This window comes from Musa acuminata, chromosome BXJ3-6, assembly GCF_036884655.1.
Source record: "Musa acuminata AAA Group cultivar baxijiao chromosome BXJ3-6, Cavendish_Baxijiao_AAA, whole genome shotgun sequence".
Lineage (NCBI taxonomy): Eukaryota > Viridiplantae > Streptophyta > Magnoliopsida > Zingiberales > Musaceae > Musa > Musa acuminata.
The window spans coordinates 29,088,136-29,112,415 of record NC_088354.1 but is presented as its reverse complement, the minus strand read 5'-3'; the positions used below and the strand labels follow the sequence as shown (position 1 = coordinate 29,112,415).

At 38.7% G+C, this 24,280-nt stretch overlaps 4 protein-coding genes across 4 annotated transcripts; 3 read left to right on the top strand and 1 right to left on the bottom strand.

The window, feature by feature from the left end:
* Nucleotides 1-2,278: 2,278 nt before the first annotated feature.
* Nucleotides 2,279-6,033, bottom strand: LOC135640015 (CDP-diacylglycerol--glycerol-3-phosphate 3-phosphatidyltransferase 1, chloroplastic-like). Its single transcript, XM_065154089.1, has 8 exons — nucleotides 5,470-6,033; nucleotides 4,085-4,151; nucleotides 3,912-3,986; nucleotides 3,754-3,805; nucleotides 3,324-3,409; nucleotides 3,171-3,245; nucleotides 2,958-3,052; nucleotides 2,279-2,751 (listed from the first exon to the last, which is right to left on the bottom strand). Exons 1-8 carry the CDS (start codon nucleotides 5,952-5,954, stop codon nucleotides 2,685-2,687), a joined length of 1,002 nt encoding a protein of 333 aa, XP_065010161.1. The 5' UTR covers nucleotides 5,955-6,033; the 3' UTR covers nucleotides 2,279-2,684.
* A 1,178-nt stretch (nucleotides 6,034-7,211) lies between these two features.
* Nucleotides 7,212-11,222, top strand: LOC135584869 (putative disease resistance protein RGA1). The gene has a single exon (XM_065155070.1). It carries the CDS (start codon nucleotides 7,362-7,364, stop codon nucleotides 11,031-11,033), a length of 3,672 nt encoding a protein of 1,223 aa, XP_065011142.1. The 5' UTR covers nucleotides 7,212-7,361; the 3' UTR covers nucleotides 11,034-11,222.
* Nucleotides 11,223-12,414: 1,192 nt separating this feature from the next.
* On the top strand, nucleotides 12,415-15,136 carry LOC135639996 (uncharacterized). The gene is made up of 5 exons (XM_065154065.1): nucleotides 12,415-12,707; nucleotides 12,828-12,877; nucleotides 13,904-14,030; nucleotides 14,230-14,334; nucleotides 14,424-15,136. Exons 1-5 carry the CDS (start codon nucleotides 12,608-12,610, stop codon nucleotides 15,044-15,046), a joined length of 1,005 nt encoding a protein of 334 aa, XP_065010137.1. The 5' UTR covers nucleotides 12,415-12,607; the 3' UTR covers nucleotides 15,047-15,136.
* A 2,644-nt stretch (nucleotides 15,137-17,780) lies between these two features.
* On the top strand, nucleotides 17,781-18,868 carry LOC135640495 (uncharacterized). The gene has a single exon (XM_065154967.1). The coding sequence runs from the start codon at nucleotides 17,781-17,783 to the stop codon at nucleotides 18,270-18,272; it is 492 nt and encodes a 163-aa protein (XP_065011039.1). The 3' UTR covers nucleotides 18,273-18,868.
* The last annotated feature ends 5,412 nt before the right edge of the window (nucleotides 18,869-24,280 follow it).

Sequence of the window (24,280 nt, the reverse complement as noted above, 5' to 3'; positions counted from 1 at the left end):
ACAGACTTCAGCAGGCCTAATAATTGACCGCCTGGGACTTCCAGATACCTGAGATGCTTCAAGTGACCAATACTCTCAGGTAGTTCATCCAGAACAATAACCCGGAGGCATTTCAATTGTTTCAATGCTTCTTCTATGAAATTTATGAGATTGTACCTGTAGAGGTTATCCAGTAAACTACCACTGACTTCGAGGCTACGCAAAATTTTCAGCTTGTGTAGATTCTCATGGATGTTAGCCAGATTACTTGAACTAATATACATGTGCCACACCCGATCTGGGATTTCTGCTGGTTCATCATCTTCAACTCTAAAGTGTTCATGAGCAGACAAAGATTCTGCAAGGTGATGCAGCAGGTCATGAACCACATATATTTTAGACTGTTTGATCAATTCGGTGTCCTGAAAGAAGGACCTATATAGTAATTCATCAAAGTAGTCCCGACCTATCTCTTCTTCCATTCTCTTCCCTGATTCATTGGATTGAAGAAAACCTTGTGCCATCCACATTCTGACTAATCTGTCTTTGTCAAAGTGGTAGTTCTTGGGAAACAAAGAAAAGTAGACAAAACACTGCTTCAAGGCTGAAGTAGGCAAGTGCTCGTAACTTAATTTTAGAGCTGGGAAAATGTCATCCTTCTGTTGTTCCACTTGCCACAATTTGCTTTCCATTATGTTCCTCCAGTGTTCTTCCTCTAGCTTGGACTTCAGTACACCTCCAATTGTCTTGGCTGCTAATGGTGAGCCAACAAGCTTTTTTGCTATTTGCTTGCCAATCAACTCCAATTTGGGATGATCATTAGGGTTAGCTTCACCAAATGCACATCTTTTGAAGAATTTCCAGTACTTTGCATCGTTTAAACCCTTTAGGAATACTATGTTTTTGGCCTTGGTCCCCATCATATTTGCTACCTTTGGAATCCTTGTGGTTACTAAAACTCTGCTACCCTCTCTTCCAAAGTAAAATGGTTTCCTGAGGGTCTTCCAACCACTTCTTACCTCATTCCAAACATCATCAAGGACAACTAATTTGCTACAAAGAAGCAAATTAAGACCTCTGCATAATCATCAAAAGCAGATAAGGGGAGAGTGGTGCCAGCCGTATCTGTTTGGAAATAATGGCAGGTATGGTCCCGCAATTATTGCTAAAATGACAACTTGTAGTCATAAATTATAATTTCATTTAGACTGGCTGGTACCTGAACACAAACGCATAGTTTGATATGATTTCTAGTGTGCCATTTGGAATTGAATGGGAAGAGTTGGGCACATAACTGCAGTTAACTTTGGCATTTGAATGTGCCATAGGATTCTGTGTATTTGATTGATCATCCAAAGACTCATTCCTAACTCACCAACCAGATAACTCAGTCATCTAAGCAAACGATAACTAGACTAATCAAATTGCTTTGATGATTTACTTGCGAGTACAAAAATCTTGATTCTGGTCTAAATTTTAAGGTGTGTGGTAGAAGCAGCAAATTGGTTTTTCTAAAATCTTAGTTCATATGGTATGCATATCTGTAGTCAGGTTATTATTGCCACACCTGCTCATTTTCTGAGTTCCATCACCCAAACCCCTATGTCCTGGTTAATTGTAGAATGGTTGGCATGTTCAATCAGCTTAATCAAGTCCTAATGGCAGAATCTTCCATGAGAAGAAAAGCTGTTCATCATAAGCACTACTATGAGATCATCATGACTCTTTTTAATTTTTTTTTTCTATTAACATTCTTTAGTTTTGTGTCGCGTTCTTGGTTTGTCAGCTCTCATCTAACACAGACAAACTGACGTAGACGACATTACCTCTTTTTCCTAGAAGGTGCATATGCTTGCGACTTTTATTGATATCTTCTTCTGCGTTGGGATCACTCGAGATATATTGTGTTATGATAAGACTCGTTCAAGCCGCCATCCTGAACTGTGTATGAGGGATTGCAAGAGGGAAATGTTCTTGGAAACCTCTCCAGTTCCATGTCCAAAATCGAAAGGCCCAACATTCACAGCATGATTACAGCGTCTGATTTTGTTGATTTCTAAGGGAATCAAATTATGTTCCCTTTGTTCGCCAATTCCACCCTCGTTTGATCCAACGACAGAAAGTTTCTAGGCCAATACAGGCTTTTTGCCAAAAGTTCATTCTTCTAGTGATCTGGAAAATGGCTAAAAATTGAAGCACCATGATGATCATCTAGCGAAGCTTACAAAATGATGGATCTACGACAAAAAAAAAAAAGAAAAAAGACCACTAGAAATCAAATGTGAAATGATAGGTTGAATTGAGAACAAGGTAATCTCTCTCTTTATGCAAGAAATTTTTGTTTTACAATCTGAAGCACAGAGGGAGCAAGTTACAACAAGATTGAATTTTTTATTCCTTCACCTTCCCTTAACATTGTGCATTAGCTAAAAGGAAAACATTATGCATCAGCCCAGACAGGTGAGTTATCATATTGCACCTTCAGAAATGCACATGCAGGACAGGTCGAAGGCGATGATTGGGACGAGAACTCATAGTGCACGATGATTTGAACCCATGCCTCACATGTACATACTCCTGGAGTTTTCATTGCACCGTCGCTGCAGGTCCAAATGCAATCATGAAATTTCATACCACTGTTGCTGCAGGTCCAAATGCAATCATGAAACCTTGTTGACCACGATTCTTCTGGGGCAGAAAGTTGATCATCTACAAAGATGTTGAGCTCCATAGGCTACAGCCGATGCAGCTGTTGTTGAAGCCACCAACCAGCTGCAAATAAACACACAAGCACATTTGGTTATTCTTTCTTGATGGAAAAGATGAACAATAATAATTAACATGGTGAATGCATCCGACGGAGCAGCCAGAAAGATTATATTCGATATCATAGGTATAAATATTGTTGCAGGTTGACTTATTGGAGTGTATGAGCTAAGAATTATACGCATCCAAGAATGACAAATGGTGTGCAATACCTCAAGTAGGTTATATATTCCTGAGTTTCTGCCGAGCCAAAGTCAGGTTGCAGAAGAGCAGCAGCAACTAAAAGCAACTGGAGCACTGTGTTCACCTGCATTTTCCACTCTAAAAGAATTGAGACAGATTTCCTTGCCCAAGAACAATGTGAACATATTCCATCAAAAAAGCATCATGTAAGGAAAGCTGGATTAGATGAATAAAATTCGTACCTTACTTATGAGGAGAGGTTCTACCTTCTCCCTATGAGCCGCATCAAGATTGATAAATTCAGACCAACTCTTCCACTAAAACAGAAATTGTCAAAGAATTCATTAGTAAGTTAATCAGAATGAAACCTCTATTATAGCCTGTGCACATGTTACCTCCCAACCCAGGCTAGAAGCTCTTTTATAAACTGCACCACTGACGAGAGCAACATCTCTTAGAACCACCAAGCCAACAAGCACAGCTTCAGAAGCCACAAAGAAAGTCAGGTGGTTTCCCATGTTGCTTTTTCCAAATACGGTTCTTGGAAACTAAAACTAGTGTCCCGATCTAAAATCAAAAATAAAAAGGAAAAACATGCTTTAAAAGGAAAACCTCTCTAATTGCCAATTAATCTTGGCTCTTCACTGGTAACATCAGCTGTGATGTATATGTATATACAATTGTTAGATAAAGAGGTATAAGTTTGGCCATAATTTGAACAATTTCACTGAATGAGCAATGGAACAAAAAAAGGGAAAATTTAAACATAATGTTCCTCAGTAAATTGCAAGAAGATCCAGTAGTAAGGTTTTGATGATTGCTCACGATTTAAGAGCTCCTTCTCAACCATAGCTAAGGCAACACAGCTAATCAGAACCTGCACTGGCATAATTAAGAGTAAAGATAAGCACATTAACCAAAGGATCACTGGGTATCAGACAAGGAACTTCATAAGTCACAATCCTCATCCAAGAAAGTTTAACCTTGTCAGCAAGTGGATCAAGATAGGACCCAAACACTGAATTAATACCCATCTTTCTTGCAAGGAACCCATCCAACTAAAAGGAAAAAAGAGACAAAATAAGAGTAATGACTAAGAACTGGAAGTTGAGTGTACAATAAGTTGGCAATAGTAAACATGGAGTTTATGACCCACCCAATCAGTCGCTCCAGAGACAACCAATGCACCAAAAGCCGGAAGATACATATCATGTAAAATCATCCTACATCAAGTACTTTGTTAAAATTGTGAAGGCAATATGATCATGCATTGATTTGTCAATGTATTGCATAGTATCAAGATTCATATCATGTTCAAAGTGGCATTGGTAAAGGCATGAATGTGAATCGGTAAATTGATCTAATATACATACATAAATACAGTGGGAGTCAGGAAGCATACGATGTGGAAAGTTAATACAAAAACATGGATGTCCAACGTAAGATAAATAGAAGGTAGAATAATGCAAAAGCATAAATAACAACAATCATGAGAACGAACAAATTTTTCTAGCTAAAAGTAACAATCCTTAGCTAGTGTACTCATTAGCCAAAACCCTGAGCAGCCAATTTAATACTGAGCAGGGCTGTTTTGCAATTTCCGACTTCACTATACAGGCCATCTTTTGATATGAAAGAAGCAACTTCCTTTTCTTAATGAAAATGCAAACGGGAGCACCAGTGCTGTACGTAGAATTTAAATTAAAGCAAATTAACTAACATGACCAATTCAATTGACCAACTGAATTAGAGTATTTACCATACACGTGCATCCTGCACCTTCAAATGAATTGGAGCAGATTAATTTCACATAGAGAAGGTTATAGAACGCACATGCAAGTGCACATTTTGCAGTTATCCACTGACCTTGGCACTATGGCTATATCCTATATCCAAGTCAAATCATTTTTAAGTTGTCACCGTACTGCAAAGTTTGAATTAGACCCTCACACCTATCTTAATGGCAGCCTGCATAGGATGAGTATTGAAACTCTAACACCTCTCACCGAGAAGGTATGCTCTTTCGTTCAAGACAAAGAACAGCAGCCACATTATCAATTTATTCAATATACTGCATATCAGTCAAACATAAATAATTATGATATCATATTTTTAACACACAAGATAAAAATCAACGTATTGCATACTTATGTAATCAATTACTGGGGGATGGTACACAGCTCTGATGACATCCAAACCTCAATCTCATAAGCAAACTCGATTGAAATTTCATACATGACCCAATTACTTGATGATTCTGGTATCAGGAACTGAACCTGAAAATCCAGGTTTACTAGGTCACCAAGGTCTTCTTGATAACCCTTCTTGGAAGAAGAAGAAAATGGGCAATAGACCGGGGTGCTAAACAAAGGTGTCGTTTCGTGTTGATGAAAAAGGTTATTTCGCTCGATTTCGCACTTGAGAGAAGACTATCTAAATCACAACCCTCTTTCCAGGCACAAGATCAAACAATTCCGAGCGATTTCTTTTGCATCTGTGTTACTAACTATAATGAACAAATTTTACAGACGAAAAACGTACCATCCAATCAGAGGACCGGACACCATCCTGCTGATCGAGATCAAATTCGGCAGATTCAGTAACTTGTCATGAATGACAACCTCGCTCACCTCTCCTCCAACACTCCCCTTCTCCCTCCAGTTAATGACGTCCCCAAACCCCCTTCCGACCTCTCCCAGCGACCTTAGCCCTAACGGAATCGGAAAGCTCCGAACTTGGAGCAGATCCTTGGGGAAGATCGCGTCTTTTCCTCGCAGGTACAAGGGAGTCGCCGACTGCGACAGCATCCACGGGGGCGAGGAGAGGAAGAGGGGTCCCGAGAAGGGCACCCATCGGGAGGGCGGCCAGAAGAGCGGAGGGGGCACAGAAGTGAGCCGGAGGACGAAGGAGAAGGGGTTCGGAGAGGAGGCGAGAGCTGGAGACAGAGGAGAACAGGAGAAGGCGGCCAGGGGAAGGGGAGGAGCAGGGGCGCGGAGAGATCTTATTAGGGTTCTGAGAACCGCCATGGGCAAGCGCAATGAAGAGGAAAAGAAGAGCGGGTTAGGGTCTTTGCGGGGTTTTTGTGACGGCGGTAGGTGGCGCGTCGGATATGGTCGTGGATTCTGGCAGTTACGATCCATTGGGTACAGTAAGTAATTAACTCGAGGATTCAAATCAAATTATTATGCACAGTTTGACTGTAAACACTCAATTATGTATCATATATTATGTACCACTTAATCCAAAATATTTTTATCGGCATGAGTGAAGCCCGAATCTTACTCTATTCAAAGATCATCACTTTGATGTTTACCGACGCTGTAAGTATGGGATGATAATGTTTGTTGTGCTAATTATATATTTTTTTGAGTGTTGGGAGGGTTAAGATCACACAGAATCGGACTTGTCCGTCGAGCGTGCAAAGGCTGACCAATCGACAGGAAATGACGTTGTTGGGGCCCACAAACCGCGTGTCCAAGTCTTGCTCATACATACATAGATCATTAATTTTAATTAGTTCAAAACTTGAGCTGTTATTGATCGACTATTCTTCGACAAAGCATTAATCCTATTATTAGATAGTTTTTTCTGTGACAAAGTAATTCACTTTTTGTAGTCTCCATTTATTATCTCAGGAGGTGGTTTCAGTACCGAAAATTATTGATGGTTTGGGTATTGATGAAATCTACTTAATTAAAATTGCTTTTATATGCTAAACATATTTTAGTAATATTATTTTTATTTAAGTCACCATAGGTCACATTGATCCTTAGAATTTATGGTAAATACAATTAGATTTGGAGGCTTTTTCTTAAAGTTTTAGAAAAAATATATATATATATTTCTAGTTATTCTCATATACCCCTATTAATTTCAAGTCTACTTTTATACATAATCTAATATGGCCTTTGAATTGTTTTCTCATGGATATTGAAATTATTAGCTGTTTTAGAATTTGTTTAGCCCCTCCCTCCTTAGCAGGATAGAAAGGAAAATAAATATCATGGCATAGCTATTATAAAATTTACTTTTTCAATTTTTATAATATCATTTATTATACATTCACAGCTATCCATTATGCTTAAAGTAGTGAATGTATTCTTCCTATGTATCCTTTCTAAAAACATTTATTTTATCTCTCCTAAAAATCTAATCATCGGAGAAGACGTGTCAAAGAGAATCCTTTGCCAATCGATAATTGAAGCTACCGGTACTCGGTGACCACTGAATAATGGGACCGATCGTGTTTGGTTCAGACAAAAGAGAGGTCTCTGCCAATACAAAACGTTGGTTTTCTTCAATTGGAAGCAGCTACCAATAGAGAATGCTTTGGCGCACCGTGTGGCCGCTGTCGCCGGTGAAAGAAGAAAAGTCCTCTCTTGCATTAGCTGGTCTTTTGGGCACCGAGGAAGAAAGATCGGCTCTCCTTTTAGATGTCGACCGCACTGACGATCGGAGGATGGTTCGCACAAGGCTTCATCCAGGCCTTGCTCGACAAGGCCAGCGATAGCGCCGTTCAACAACTTGCCAAGCGCGGGGGCCTGCAGGACGACCTGAGGAAGCTGCAAACAATTCTGTACACGACCAGTGTCATGGTCGACACTGCAGACATGAGGTATGAGAAGAACCCCAACCTGCGGAAACTGATGAAGCAGCTCAAGGATGCTGCTTATGATGCGGAAGACTTACTAGATGAGCTCGAATGCCAAGCCCTGAAGCAGAAGATCCAGAACGGAGGAGAACAGGCAAGTGACCTCTTTTCTTTAGCCTTCAATACGTCTGGTTATGACGCCGGGACTAAACTGAGGGAGATCCAGGGGAATTTAAGTGAAATTACTGCTAACATGAAGTACACGATGGAACTCTTAAATTTGCATGATCCAGGGAGACGATCAAACATGAAGTTGCCTTGTAGAGAAACAAGCTCTTTCTTGACCGAAACCAGAGTGTATGGCCGAGACAGAGAACTGGAGAAAGTAGTAGAATTGTTGTCGACCTCAGTCGAGAAATCAGAGCCCGATATCAATAACTTGTGTGTTCTACCTCTCCTCGGCATCGGAGGAATCGGGAAGACTACGCTGGCTCAGTTCGTGTACAACGATGCCACGGTCAGGAAGCACTTTCAGTTGAAGATTTGGGTCTGTGTATCCGACAGTTTTGACGTGAAGAGACTCACCAAAGAGATTATAGAATCTGTCACCAACGAGAAACAATCTGATCTAATGAACCTGGACACTCTTCAAGTGATCCTAAAGGTGAAGATTGCGTCCAAGAGGTTTCTGCTTGTCCTCGATGATGTGTGGAGCGTTGACACTCACGGTCTGGACGAGTGGCAAAAACTGTGCGCGCCGTTGAGGTTTGGAGCGCAGGGCAGCATGGTCATGGTGACCACTCGAGATTTGAGGATCGCTAGCATCGTTGGCACGATGAAGGAAATCTTGCTCGACGGTTTAGAAGATGACGATTACTGGGAATTGTTCAAAAAGTGTGCATTCGGTTCTTTGAATCCCGAGGAGCATCCAGAGCTGGAGGCTATCGGAAGAAAGATCGCTGGCAAGTTGAAGGGCTCACCACTGGCGGCAAAAACAATAGGAAGCTTGTTGCGATCGAATGCGAACAAGGGATACTGGAGAACTACTATGGAGAGTGAAGTATGGGAGCTGCCACAAGATGAGAATGGCGTTCTGTCTGTCCTACGGCTGAGCTATCGATATCTTCCTGGGCATCTCAAGCAGTGCTTCACTTTTTGTTCTCTGTTCCCCAAAGCCCACGAATTTTACCAAGATCAGTTGATCCAGATATGGATGGCAGAAGGGTACATCACGCCGGAAGAAAATAAGACGGTGGAAGACGTAGGAAGAAGCTACGTTTGCGAGTTAGTCAACCGTTCTTTCTTTCAAGCATCGGCGGACGGGGATTATTATGTGATGCATGACCTCGTACACGATCTTGCCCAATATATTTCAGTGGAAGAGTGTTACAGGATAAGTGATGGCAAGTCCAAAAGGATCCGTAGTATGATTCGACATCTATCAGCAGAATTAACTGACGGAACGAAGCTGATGGAGTTCTCCGGTTATGAGAAACTGCGGACCCTCATGATCAACTGTAACAGAAGTAGGTTTCTGTGTTGGCCTAGAGTGGAGAGCTGCTTGTTGCCCCGTGACATGTTGAAGAGACTGAGAAGCATCCACGTGCTGGTATTGCAGAACTGTGGCTTGCCGGAGTTGCCAGAGACGATCGGTGACCTGATACACCTCCGGTACCTTGACGTGTCTTACAACGCCGGCATTCAGAGGTTGCCTGATGCACTTTTTGGCCTCTACAATCTGCAAGCACTGTTGCTGTGGGACTGTCAATTACAGCGTCTGCCCAAAGGCATGAGCAACCTGATCAACTTGAGGCATCTTTCTGCAAGCTATGAGATAGTTTCTGAGATATACGAAGTTGGGAAGCTTACTTCTCTTCAAGAATTATCTGCATTCAGAGTGCTCAAGGATCACGGGCACAGACTTGCAGAGCTAAAGGGCTTGACACAGCTTCATGGAACACTTCGAATTACAAACCTTGAGAATGTCGAGAGTCGAGAAGAAGCCGCCAAGGCTAAACTGAGCAACAAGGAGTACATCGATGCGTTGGAGTTGGAATGGGCATCTGACGACGACGGCTCCAGTTCGGACGACAATGAGACACCGGTCGAGGAGGGCGAGATACTCGAAGGTCTCCAACCACATCATGCTCTCAAATGTTTGAGGATCACAGGGTACCACAGCGCCAGATCCCCTGGTTGGTTAAAGGCTCAAGTGCTATCGAACTTGGAAAGCGTGATACTAGAAAACTGTAGAACGTGGGAGGATCTTTCATGTATTGGACAACTACCCAATCTCAAGGTTCTTCACATCATGGGCATGCCATCGGTAAAAAAGATAGGCCATGAATTATTTGGCCCGCAGGGTCGGTGTTTTCTCAGGTTGGAAGAGGTCGTGCTCAGAGACATGCCGGCATTGGAAGAGTGGTCATGGATCGAGGGCAGAATGTTGTTCCCTTCCTTGCGTAAACTCGAAGTCAGAAAGTGCCCCGAGCTTCTAATTTTACCTCTCCTTCCTCCTCCGCTTACAGAACTCGAGTTAAGGCAGGTTGGGTTGGCGCAGCTCTCGGGATCACGGGAAGGAATCAATGGAAGTGGAAGGACGTCGGTAAACCCGAGTGACGCGGAGGAAGAATTGCTATCATATCACCTACCACATATCAATTCCATTAAGATATCGGAATGCGGAGAACTCCTGTGGCTGCCTGTGAAGAGGCTTAAAGATCTCACCTCCCTTGAGGACTTGTCGATACTTGGCTGCCCCAAGCTGATGAGCACGAGGAGAGATGAGGACATAATTGACCCCCTCCTCCCACCCTCAATCAAGCAACTAGAGTTGACTGACTGTGGGAATCTCGGCAAATCGCTCCCCGGCTGCCTGCACAACCTCACCTCACTCACTCAATTGTTGATACGCGATTGTCCTTGCGTAGTGTCTCTTCCAGTGGAAGCTCTGCTTCGTCTGGAACAACTTGAGATCCTCACCGTTATGCATTGCATTGAGTTGGTATCCATCGAGGGGTTAGGAGTTCTCAAATCGCTCCAAGGGTTGAGGATCTCGGGATGTCCCAAGCTTTTAGTAAATGAAGCAGGGGACGAGCAGGGGGAGGGCTTGTCACTTGTTGACTTGGAAATCGACGACACTGCCCTGCTCAAACTATCGCCTTTAAGAAATACACTTCCGTCCATCCGAAACCTCACAATATCGTCCTCTCCTCAAGCCGTGATGTTCGACGGGGAGGAGCAGGAGTTGTTGCGAAGCTTCACGGATCTGAAATTACTAGAATTCTTCAGTTGCAAGAATCTACGATCGCTGCCGACAGAGTTGCACGCGCTTCCCTCCCTACAAGATTTGCATGTATATTATTGTCCACAGATACAGTCGCTGCCGGAGATGGGCTTGCCGACGTCCCTCAAAAATTTACAGTTCGACTGCTGTCATCCGACGCTGACGGAGCAGCTGGAAAAGCACTTGGTGAAAATGAAGATCTCAGGTCGATTTAATGGAGATTATTAAACGGGGAAGGGACGTGAGGTACATCGGTCTGTTGTACCACCGCTTCCCCACACAGCTGCGGCTCCATTTGTGTTCCTCTCTTCTTCTTCCTCCTGTCATTTTCCACTTCCTTACTCGTCCTGCATCGGAGAGTTATGTAAGCAACTCATTTGTTATCTACACAAAAACATATTATGAAATTAAACAAAATTAATTTTTTTTTCTTGACTTATATAATTAATCCAGAATTAAACAAAGCCAATATAATCCGACTTGCTTAAAATCTTCGTTGCATTTCAGCTGCTTTCCTGAACGAAGTTTTTCTTTCTAGTGTTGCCTCAGTTCAGAATTCATTTTCTTTTTTAGGTTCCAGGAATCAGGACTATATTGACTGTTCATTACACATTAACTCGTTAGTAGATTACTCTCCTGAGATTTAACTTGTCATGGTTGAATTAAAAGATAACAGAAACACATGTCAACGCTGAAAGATTAGCAAGGCAGCTTACGAGACATTAGATGGGGTCCAAGTTTCCGTTTTCATTGAGTGGGCTTCGGCCCAAGTTTCCGTTTTCCTGTAGGAAGCCATGAGGAAGATACTTAACTACCAGATCGTACGATACCTCCTTGTCTACTCTCCTCGCCTTGGAGCTTAGAGTGGGACTCTATTTGCGTATCTAGTCACGAAAGGGGAGCCGATCGATTAAGATTTCATTTATTTGGCACGCTTTTGATGTGAGTTTGGTTGCCGCTCAGTGGCTTACCCATCTTGACCTACCCGCCCTGCCATTGGATAGATAATCATCAGGAGGCTGAATGTATGAGAATCTGGTATCGGTAGACGCGTAAAAAGTAATGCCGACGTCTCGGGAGAACGGTTTGGGATTCTCTCTGGCCGTATCGGACGCTTCCGAGTTTTGACGGACGGTTGACAGTTTGGGATACGGCAATGGACGGCTGAGATACAGAAAATTTCACGGTTTTCATTTAAATTAACAGTTGGATAAAATCCTTGTGCAACGTTCTATGCTCGTGCATGGCTATCGCCAAAATCCAGTTATAAATCGGGATTTTTGTCATCATTTTCTTGCATCCTCTTCGTTAATTCCTTCTTCTACCATTCTCGATCCGATCCAGGGTTGGCGAATCCAATTAAGGGAAGAATCGAATCCGATTCGGTTTGGGGTTTAGGATTTAATTACGAGGATGTTACAGGTAGGTATCCGAGGGCGGGTGCAGAGGTGATGCCGATATCTTGGGAGAATGGTTTGGGATCCTCTCCGGATGTAAGTATCGATCCCATTTGTATGAGACGGTTCACGGCAGGGGATGCAGTGATGGATGGCTGAGATACCGAAACTTTTCGGTTTTCTTTAAAATGATAGGTGGATGAATCCTTACGCAGCGTTCTCTGTTCGTCTGCATCGCTGTCGCCGTTATCCATTTCGACGCGGAAATCCAGTTAAAAATCGGATTTTTCGTCATCATTTTCCGCATCCTCTCAATTTCTTCTCCTTCAGATATCGATCCAGGTAAAGGAAGATCCACCCGGTGCGAAGAATCGAATTAGTGAAGAACCCAATCGCGGCGGAGCAATGGCGGCGGAGCTCTACGAACTCAGCAATGGCACCATCACCGTCAAAATAACCAATTTCGGAGCCACCATCACGTCCATCCTCGTTCCCGATGCCAACGGTGCTGAGTTCCTGACCCGATTCCCCGACTCTTATTCTTCTTCAAACCCTAAAGGCTCGTCTTCTTTTCCATTTATACAACCTGAAGTTGACTCTTTTGTTCTGTTCTGATGGGTTTTAGGTAATCTTGCTGATGTGGTACTTGGTTTCGATACCGTGGAACCGTATCAAGTAAGCTTTTCTAATGAACATGATCATTTTTTTAGTTTTGGATTCTGTCGTAAAAGAAAGAAAAGAAAGTATAAAGATCCTTCTTTTAGTGTCAGAACGATTCGTCAACATTTTTCCTTTCTTGTGACATAAGCTGTTCTGTCCCTTGGAGGTGATGGTTGAACTTGACTTTGTTGGAACTTTGTCCAACATGTAAGTCTCTCGTTTCCCTTACACTTCTTTCTTGGTCATCTCTTCTCGTCATCATTGAAGTAACCATTAGGTTTGTGGTTATACTTTTTACAAGGTATCAGGAGAAACAAAAAGCCAATTTCCGATTCCTTTTAGTGTAAAATTGAGACTTAATTATCAGAAATGATGAACAAAATTCCTTTTTGCCTTCATTCTGTAGCTAATGCTGCAAATGCTGGAGGAGAACCTGACTTTGTAGTGTTGCCTAATTTCACGTAATAACCATCCTTGGTTATGAATGTTTGTCATATCTTGACGCATTCTTCAGTTGTCCCTAATTCAACCCTCACATAATTAACGACAATTTTCAAGCGTGCGAAATCAGGTGCCTTGTGTTTGAATTCCAGAAGCCTCTGGGCTATTCTCATTTGTTTGTAGAATAGAAAATGACATGTAGAGAACCAAGTGATGTCAGGGAAACCATATCCATTTGGTTCCTGAAAGAAGATAATTATACATATTCATTATGAATGGCAGATTAGCTCTACAAATATCATAGAATAGTGTTGGTGAAATGTAATGCTTCTGAAACTTGATATAAGGATGTTAGATATCCATTCAAGACAACAGCGCATATCTAATAAATCTATTGTCCATTGAACTTAAATTCGGATCTAAACTAAGCATCTGAAATCTAATATCTTTATAGTACAATTATGTCATGCTTACCTTTTATCTTATCAATGCTTGTTCTGAAGTGTGCTTCATAAAATGATTTTGTTTATTTGATCTCATTTTGAAGCATATAGTCGATAATCTGATATGTTTCTGCTTTTTTGTTGTGGTCCTGATCAGAAAGGTGCGGGACGATACTTTGGATGTATAGTTGGACGGGTCGCCAATAGGATCAAAGAAGGAAAATTTACACTTAATGGGTTGGATTATTCATTGCACATCAACAATCCACCAAACAGCCTTCACGGTAAAACTGAAATCCGATTGCAGAATTCTGATTCTACTTCTTCTATCGATTGTTTTGGTTTCTAAACAAATACAAATCAACAAACAATCTGATATGTTCCTGATTCCACTTTAACTGTTTAAATTAATGCAGTTCTTATTCCTTACTTTTTTTAAGTTGGATAGGAATAGTAACTGATCTGTTCAATTATTTTCTTCAGGTGGGAAGATAGGATTTGACAAGGTACTTTGGGAGGTTGCGGAATATAACAATGACGAGTTCCCATCAATAACCTTCAAGTACCATAGCAAGGATGGAGAGGAAGGTAAGACCATACTTGAATCGAAAAGAAAAATAAAAGGAAATGATGCGAGAATCATCTGAGTGGTGGAATCTCCAATATTGAGAAAACAGGTTACCCCGGGGATCTATCTGTCATCGCAAAGTATTCACTCCCTTCCGGCACATCATTGAAGCTCGAAATGGAAGCTGTGCCAACGAACAAAGCCACTCCGGTCAGTTTGGCTCAACACACTTACTGGAATCTAGCTGGGCATAACTCCGGACATATTCTCGATCACTCGATTCAGATATGGGCATCTCATGTGACTCCTGTCGACGAAAATTTAATCCCGACAGGCGAAATCATGCCAGTCACTGGTACCCCATTTGATTTTACTTCAGAAAGAAAGATAGACAGCAGAATCCATGAAGTTCCAGTTGGGTACGATCACAACTATGTGCTTGACTGTGGAGAAAAGAGATGTGGCTTAAAGCATGCAGCTAAAGTAAAAGATCCTTCCAGCTCAAGGGTTCTCAACTTGTGGACTGATGCGCCTGGTCTGCAGTTCTACACAGGCAACTTCGTAACCGGTGTTGTGGGTAAAGGTGGCGCAGTATATGAGAAGCATGCAGGCCTATGCTTGGAGACACAGGGATTTCCAAATGCCATTAACCAACCAAACTTTCCATCTATTGTCGTTCAACCTGGAGAGAAGTCCAAGCACACCATGTTGTTTGAATTCTCCACTGTTTGATTTCGTGAATCTACTGTTTTAGTCAACCCTTTCTGAGGGGTTGAAGGCAGGCCATCTTAGCTCAGTCGTATCATGCGCAAATAACTTTAAGGAATAAGAATGATGCTAATTTTGTCCTTTTAACTTTGTTGTGGATGTTCCTGCATGCAGTGTTGGAGTGGCAGTCTGAAAACAGAAATCGAATTGATTTGAATGGCTTATGATAGTGAATTAGGCATTTGGATTGATTTGAATGGCTTATGATAGTGAATTAAATTGGATTAATGTTTATTAAATTAAAATTGATTTGATTTGATTCAAATCGATTAATTGAACTAAAAAGAGTATTTCAAGCCAAGACAGACTATTTAGGATCTTTAAAATCGGTCATTGGTGAACTCATTCCCATCGAACCAATATTGAATTGTTTGGATTCAGGTTTAATTTTGATTTAGTTTGATATTTTGATTAGATTAGAACATTGGAAACAGGAATAATTGACAACCGATGATATGTTATAGTTGTCTCTTATATTATTTCTCTAAGAATTCTACCAAGAGAGAGAGACTATTAACATAATTTGAAATCAGTAAGATCATAATCTTATTGATTCAAATGAAACGGAATTTGGCTTCTGAATTATGCAAAAATATGCATGCTACCGTTTGTCCGGTCCAATCATCATATTTCAGGGCTTAGCCGGTTCGTCGGCGGATAAGATCGGACCGATTCCGGTCCGGTTTATCTCCACGCGTAAGCGGCGGGAACGAGGCGTTGTTGACCGTCGACGAAAGAAAGAGAAGAAAAGAACGACTATAAGTGCAGACTCGACGTCAGTTGTTCCTGCGGAGCGGAAGTAACACATTAAAGTTCACAACAAGACAAGACAACTAAACCTTTTCTGAATCGAAATGTACTAGCCTTTGCCACGAAAACAATTTAACAAAATAGCTTCTCGAGAACAACGGATGGCAGTCCGACAGGGAGTCATGGGGAAAGTCTAAATTCTCGCATAAGATCCATTGATGGCGACGCTTTACAGCTTTAAGTCACTCCGAGTTTGCGCCCTTTGGTCCGCTCCACCAAAAGAAGAGAATTTATACCCCTCTTTGTCTTCCTCTTTTATCTGTTTGGTTGATTTATTCAGCTCCTTTTAGTACCTGGAGCCAGGAGTGGTGAGAGAGGAGAGAAGACCCAGCCACCAATCCTCATTGGTATGCCTAACTTTTTCTTTTCTCATCATTCTTAAAGGTGTTCTTGTAGGATTTTATGATGTCTATGATGGATTCAGTAATGCGCCAATGTTATTTCATTTTTACTCATTTCTTTGTTTTTCATTGTCTTCTGTGCTTTTGATGTTCTGCTTCTATCCTTTTTTTTCTCATCGACTTCCACAGTCTTCTTGTCCAAAGAAAAAATGTCCGGAGAAATAGGGAATATAAGATCGTAGCTAGTTTCCTCTGTTTGGTTTCAGGATAATTTCTCCTGAAGAATCATGACCTGTCCTTAGCCTAATGATACATGTTATTCTTTACTCCTCTTGTTGTTATAAAAAGTATTACCTTCCAATTTTTCTTTGGAGTATTTGTGATCGAGAGATCTCAGAGAGTTTTGTAGCAATAGAAACTGCGATCAAAGTTTCCCTTATGCTACGTTTGGTTAAAAGCAGTTTTGAACTTCTATCCGCTGATTAAAAACAACTTTTGAGAGTCTATTGCATGCGGAGGAAGATGATAAGCACATAAAAGATATATTAGCATTGTTTATGGAGATTCCGAGAATGCTTGTGAGGTAAGTTGTTGTTAGAAGAGAGTTGCAGTAATGTTTATGCAACAGGCAGGGAGGACACAATTAGGTTCCTTTCAAGTTTGTCCTTTTAACTTTCTTTGACTTGATTCTTTGCATGATTGTGTACACCCTACAGTGTTTGTCACTTCATTAGGGTTGACAAGAAACAATCATCTGAGTGTCCAAGATCTTGTTCTCTCTCCCTTTTTTTTTTTTTTCACTCTTCAAACGCCAATCGAGCAAGTCTCAAATTCAGTTTCAATCTTTCATCTTACAGGCTTTTATTGAAGTATCTTTCCTTTTTTTTTTCCGTATATTAATATAGCATTCACTTCACCTCTCTCTGGTGTTATTATCTGTGGATGTATGTTCAACAAGAGTTGAGTCCACATTGTATCTTACTAATGCATCGAGATGTATATGTTCTGCTAAATTATCATATAGTGATTTTAATCTTGTAACGAGAAAAGATTATACGTGTATCTGATGCTTATTATGTGATGTTCAGGGTATTTCTGGTGATGACTTAGATTACGCCGTTTAGCATGATGGCCTTCGGGGCTTTCTTCCATCTTATTGCTATCTACAGATATTATTCATGTTTCTTTGAGAGAACACTGGAGCTGAGTTCATGATATTCATAATATTTGCAGTAGCATTCTAATCCTCAATTCTTTTCATATTAGATACTGTGGCTAGTTTTTGATTGTGAATGATGATCGTTATGGCCGGTGTATCCTTTTTGCTTCTTTTGTAATAATTAAGATGCTTTTTTATGTTACCTTTTATGAGTCAAACGAAGTCGGTCTTTTTATGAGCAATGGTTAAACTAAATGTGCGGTGAATAGACTAACTTTTCATTAAACTTTATGAGAATTTCTCACCGAAAGCAGTTGCAAAAACTATGCAACTCTGTGAAAACCAAACTTACCAACCTGACAAAGTTCCTTTTTTATATCAGCATCAGATGCCTCAGAAAGAAGATGCCACCAATGATGATGGAGGCTCTGTCAAGATCGGCACAACCGGCACAATTGGCTCCTTGATGACTCGAGAAATAGAATCCATGAAACAAGCATCTTCATCTGCTCAAAGAAAACAACAAACTGGTCCAGTCTCCGTACCCTGTGGTGCTAATCCTAGGAAAGCATTGCAAAGGAGAAACCAAACTAATGAGTATGGCAGCACCGGCAGTAGCAGTAGTGGAACTGGACATACACATTGTTCAAACCATGAAGATGCTCAAAAATCCCAACATACCCCACGAAAAAAGGGACACCGCCATGCTCCAATTCTAAGATCAGATGACAGCCCTACAAACCGAAATTTGGACACTGACAAGGTGGAAAAAAAAGTTCACACTTACATGGTGAAAGTAGTAGATCTAAAGTGCGGCAATCCCATGAGCAGCCGGCTCAAGAAGCTCAGCTTCTCCAAGCTCTCCGAATCCATCTCCTAGCCTTCGGGCAGTTTCTTCCTATCGGTCCTCAGGTTCCTCCTGTAGCCGCTTCCTGCAGTTCTCTCAATTCGGCTTGTATCAGCAACATCCATGGCAGAACAGATACTGGGAAGAAATCCTCCGGTGGCTGCCACCTTCTTTTTCTTCTTTCCAACTGCTCTACTTGGGCCTGGCTTTTGCTTAGATCCTCCACTGGTGGAGGCTACGTCTATGCTCACTTTATGCTGTTTCTGGTTGGAGACTTGATGGCAGTCCAGATCTAGCCGCTGGAGATATTCCATCTCTCGTGAGACCAGCCATCCTATTGTTCCTTGAGCACCCACCTCCACCGGAGCTCGCTCATCAGCCATTGTTGCTTCAAGGCAAAATGGGAGGATGATGGTAAAGTAGCTTTGAATGCTGTCCTGGCTTGTTGAAAGTAGTCTTTTGTTGTGCTTTGTGGTTGGAGGGGCGGTTGGTGGTTGCCTTTGACATAAATGCATGTTTAGCAAACACAAGACGAAATTGGAGGATGATGATGGTGTCCTCTACTGCAATGCACGATTCGGCTAATCTTTGCCTGCTTAATTGATCTTTCTACTGTTATTAGATGCTGATACTTTTGCATGTTATTAGATTCGGCATTCCACCTGTTTTGCTGTCTTAAGATCCATTCTGATACTTTTGCTGTCTTATTGATCCATTCTGTGCAGAACGAAAATAAAATTAAAAAATTATTACTAGAAAGGATACTAGTAAAGAGAGGATGAGGTAAATCAATTTCATATAGTAGAAAAAAACTTTGGAGGATATATTTTTTTTTTATTATAATTTTATAAACTTAGAGGAGAGCTTTATTTATTGTGTAGGTTTTCTGAAAATAATCGTCTTTTGTTTGTTTGTTGCGCATTACATATGAATGTGGACAGTTGATTAGTCCTTTTTTTTTCTTTTTCCAGAAAGTTAAAAGAGTAGAGGATGCAGTTTAAATCAGAACTTAGAAGCTTAGTGAATAGATATGATAATTTCAACTTGGTATATCTGATAGGAAAGGACAGACAAGAAAGGAATGGTGATAAGCTGGTTCACCCCTGGGTGGTGATTGGATGATCCCTTGGAGGATTGGTCATCAGCATCAGGAGAGCCCCAGCCTTTCCTTTCTCACTCCACTTATCTGCTCCCAACTCTTCCACGATCACACACTCCGATTCCCGGTGGCTATCATTCGACCCTCGGTAGCTCAACTAACTTGACGACTCCCGAAATGAAGAAGATAATGTTTATGGGGAAACTGTTAAGATAATGTTTATGGGGGAAACATTTAGGAATGAAATGAAGAAGATATTGTTCTTATGTTTGATATGGTACTAGCTATTTATACATATTACGAGGGAGAATTTTTATCAATAGAGCTATGATATTTTCATGTCCTCGTAAGATGGTGTAAGATGATGCTCCTGTTAAAAATATTGATCTTGGATCGATGCGATGCCGATCTTATTGAATAAGTTTACTAATTGATCAGACGTATGTACGTGAGAAACACATAGTTGATGTTTGACAACTTATTATCGTATGAAATTAAAGTCGATGACTATATGTTTTATACATGAGTAAAATACTAGATTGATGTATAAGTAAATGACTTCGATATTATTATAATATATTGTAGGAATAAAAGTGTACTTGGTTCAACTTAAAATATGGTGAGATCACTTGGTCGACAGTACGACTATTTCATCTTAACTGTGTATGCACAAAGGCAAATAGACGGTCGAAAAGAAAGAGAACATACCGAAGGCAGTACCCCTTCGTATATATATTTTCCTCCTATACAGGGAATATGAGAAATCTTAGGCCAGTCAAGTCATTTGGTGATGGACATCTCCGTATATACGCAGTTCTTTAAGCGATATAGGCAGGCCATTCTCTGGCAGTGAATCGATCTTGGGATAGTTACCGATGATGATTAACTTGTTGATCGAAGAAACAGTTTCCAAAGAGGCTGGAAATCTCTGTAGACAGCTCATGAATTCAAGCTGTTGGAGGGAGGTCAGCTGATGGAACCAATCCTCCTACCTTCCTTTTGAAAAATTTTAAATAATTATTTTTTATTTTTTAAATAAGTTGCCTATAGAAAATTTTTGAGACAAGAATCTCTTGACTTAAATTATTATTCTACACCTATAAATAAATATCCATCTAAAACTCCCAAGTTAAATATTAATTCAAGATCTACTTTTCTTTTTGATAGATTTAATAAAACAGTTTTTTATTTTACTTTAGTGTCGATTTTTTTTTTATTTGGTTTGATCTTATGCTAGTATTACTTTATTACTACTACTTCTTATTACACTATAGTAGCCATAAGATAGTATTTTATATTTTAAAATCTCTTCGTGAACAATATAATATTTTTCGATTATGAATTACAAATGTCAAGCTTTTTGGGTTTAGCATTGAATTTCTTAATCATCCTAACTATAAAATCTCAAAGATTTATTTACGTGATGTAATTAGTGTCAATACAACAATAGTACTAATGTTACATATGAAAATACTATGAAGAAATGGAGGATATTAAATATATAAGCTAAATTTATATTAAGGGAATCTATTTTTCATGATATTTTTAAACACATTATTAGTTATAAATTAACCTCATATATTTAGATCACTCTTGATGCATTGTTAAAAAAAACACAAGAAAATCTTAGCTTATATTTGAAGAATAATTTGATAAATACTATCCAAGATATTCTCTCAATTTTTTAATATTTTTTAAAATTAAAAATTTATATTAAGAGATATTGCTCTTAGATCTGGATAAACTTATTTCTTATATACTAATGAAACATTATATTATTTATGGTCTTAAAAAAGAATATATTTCTTATATTGGATGAGTGTAACAACCATCCATAGGAGAGTTAAAAAATCTTCTTGCTTCTCTATGATCTTTAGCAACTAAATGACTTTAATTTAATTGGTGAATTGATATTTTTTCTAGAATTATAAATTAATCAACTAAATGATCTTTGCTAAGAGTATGAATCAAGAATTTAAAATGACTTTAATTGGTGAATTGATATTTTTTCTAGAATTATAAATTAAGCAACTAAATGATGGGATTTTTATTAGTCAAACCAAATTTACTCTTGATCTATTAAAATGATTTTACATGGACAATATTAATACTATCAACACATCAATGAGTATCTCTACTAAACTATACTTGGATAATGAAGGAGAATATTTTAACAAAAAAATGTATAGAGGCATAATAGGTAGTTTATATCTTACTATAACTAGACCTGATATAATATTTAGTGTTAGGCTTTATATAAGATTTTAGTCTAATCTTGAATAATCTCACTATAAAGTAGTAAAAATAATTTTTAAATAATTAAAAAGGATACCTAATCTGAGATTATGGTATCCTAAATCTAAAAATTTTAATTTGTTTGTTTATGCACTTTGCAGGATGTGAAGTTGATAGAAAAAGTATCTTTGGAACTTGTTAGTTCCTAGGTAATATGCTTGTTTCTTAGTTCAAGAAGCAAACTCTGTTGTTTTAGAAGATTATAAATTTTACTTAAAAAATATTTCTATAAAGTGTGATAATATTAATATACTTGTCAAAAAATTCTATTCAACATTCTTGAACCATATACATTAACATTAGACATCATTTCATTAAGGATCATATAAACAATCATGATATATCTTTGGATTTTATTGACACAAAACATCAACTAACAAATATTTTTACTAAATTACTAAATAAAAAATTGATTTTATTCGAAAGGAATTAGGTATGTTAAACTTGAATGAATGAATTTTGATATCATTTTATAAAAGTCTAAAAAAATAAATATACCCAACAGTAGCATCATTGGTCTGATAGTACTACCATCAATGCTCTTTGTCCAATGGCAGTAGCACTATCTAGGTTGGCGATACTACAACCAGCAACCTAATTGAATCCTTTTTAAGATTAGGATTAGCAGTAGAATTACCCTAAACTCTTATGGAAACCCTCTCTTCTCCCTAGCCAACCTCTCCCTCTTCTAACCCTTTTCTTCCTCCCTCTAAACCTCCCCCACAACACTCTTTCACCCTCTTCCTCCTCAAGTTCTCTCCTCCTCTAAACCTCCCTCTAATCTTTCCTCAAGATTTCTCCTTCCTCTTCACTCACTTAAAGCTTAGGACTCTCATCCCTGCTCCCTCTACAAGGCTAAGGATCAAGTTAAAAACTTAATTAATGTTCTTGGTGATCAAGAAAGAGACCTAACTTGGCAAAAGACTAAACTATAAGGGTAACCTCTAAATCATTATCTTATTCTCAATTTATAGTTTGTTCTTATTTTTATTTTCGTAATACATGTTGTAGTGGCACCTAGAAGATCCTTAAAGGATAAATGAATAGGAGAATATATAAAACATATGAGAATATATAAATCATTATCTAAATCCCTATTTGATTCTTATGAATATGTCTTAAGATTTTCAAATTTTGAATCTAGGATTATCTACAAACGAAAGTAAATAGACCTAGAAGATTTGGGTGAATAAGAAATAATCCAATAGTTTATTAACTTAAATGTTCTTCCTATTCTTTAAATTAGTGAACATATCTACTCTACCCTAGTTATAATATTTTATAATAATTTATATTTAGATAAAAATGATATAACATCCACTTATTTTCTAGGACATCATATACATATTACAAACAACATAATTTATGATATTTTAGGTATTACTAAAAAAAGATAATGTTCCTATTTTTTTAGAACAACGAGTCAATGTTCCATTAGGATCATCTATCATGAGTCTATTGACACTCATTTTTAAAACTCTAACCTATCTATTGTACCAAAGAGGTGTAAGCATCTTTTACTATCTAATCTATCTATTGTACCAAAGATTAGTATTTTACTTTCTAAACAATATCATATATATATATATATATATATATATATATATATATATATATATATATATGATGCCTTGGAACCTAATTATGTTGTGGATGTCCGAATATAAAATAGTTGAAGATAGTATTGCGTTGGTCAGATTTGCTAAGGTGGCGACCATATGTTTGCAGCAGGTTAGAAATCCATGGCTCTATGAATAGTGAGTTTTTTTTATATAAAATAACATGTATGGCTTATTTGGTCTTTTAAGTTAAACCCTCCCAATGCTTATGGACATGGGGATCCTCCTCAAAAGACCATCCTCAACTTTGACCCGCATAAAACAAAAACATATATTATCGATATGATCAACGATGATAGCGACGACGAGAATGATAAGCAAAAGACAACAGAAAGAAAAAAAAAAAAAAAAAAAAAAAGAGAGGAGAGGAGATATATGTGTGATATGGTTGGACGGATATTGCAGTTGGTGAGTTCTATAATGATAAAGGGGATGAAGAAATGAGATTGATAAATTGAATCGGAAGGATCCGGCTTTGAAGCGAGACCCAAGATTTGATTTAACTAAGATCGGTGATGCCACGAGTTTTTTTTTTTAATCATTTTTTTGTATTTGTTATGGATGTGTAAAAAAAAAAAAACTCTCAACTACTTTTATTTTGTTTATTAGTGAAACAATTTAGCCTTGTATGCAGAAAATACATAGGGATTTTCATTAAACTATCTCTAACCCATTTAAAGATATATATATATATATATATATATATATATATATATATATATATATATATATATATATATATATATATATATATATATATATATATATATATATATATATATATATAATTCATCGGCCTTGCACATATGGAACACATATGGAACAACATTCTTATTTTCTTATATTTTAATCAACTATAGATTTAAGAATCATGTAATGCTTTTTCAATCCATGATTGATCCTCAAATTTATGATTGATTGAGGAAATAAGGAAACGTTCCATATATATATATATATATATATATATATATATATATATATACATATGTTTCTATCATAATTTCTATCACTTGCATCAGCTATTGATT

Bases quoted from the DNA above. Each gene is read 5' to 3' on its own strand.
- LOC135640015 (XM_065154089.1), bottom strand. From the start codon at position 5,954: ATGGCGGTTCTCAGAACCCTAATAAGATCTCTCCGCGCCCCTGCTCCT. The intron at 3,410-3,753 runs GTGAGCAATCAT...TGGCTTCTGAAG, and splicing joins TGAGAAGGAGCTCTTAAATC to CTGTGCTTGTTGGCTTGGTG. The intron at 2,752-2,957 runs GTATTGCACACC...GTTTATTTGCAG, and splicing joins GAATATATAACCTACTTGAG to CTGGTTGGTGGCTTCAACAA.
- LOC135584869 (XM_065155070.1), top strand. From the start codon at position 7,362: ATGTCGACCGCACTGACGATCGGAGGATGGTTCGCACAAGGCTTCATC.
- LOC135639996 (XM_065154065.1), top strand. From the start codon at position 12,608: ATGGCGGCGGAGCTCTACGAACTCAGCAATGGCACCATCACCGTCAAA. The intron at 12,708-12,827 runs GTGCTGAGTTCC...GATGGGTTTTAG, and splicing joins CCTCGTTCCCGATGCCAACG to GTAATCTTGCTGATGTGGTA. The intron at 14,031-14,229 runs GTAAAACTGAAA...TATTTTCTTCAG, and splicing joins TCCACCAAACAGCCTTCACG to GTGGGAAGATAGGATTTGAC.
- LOC135640495 (XM_065154967.1), top strand. From the start codon at position 17,781: ATGCCTCAGAAAGAAGATGCCACCAATGATGATGGAGGCTCTGTCAAG.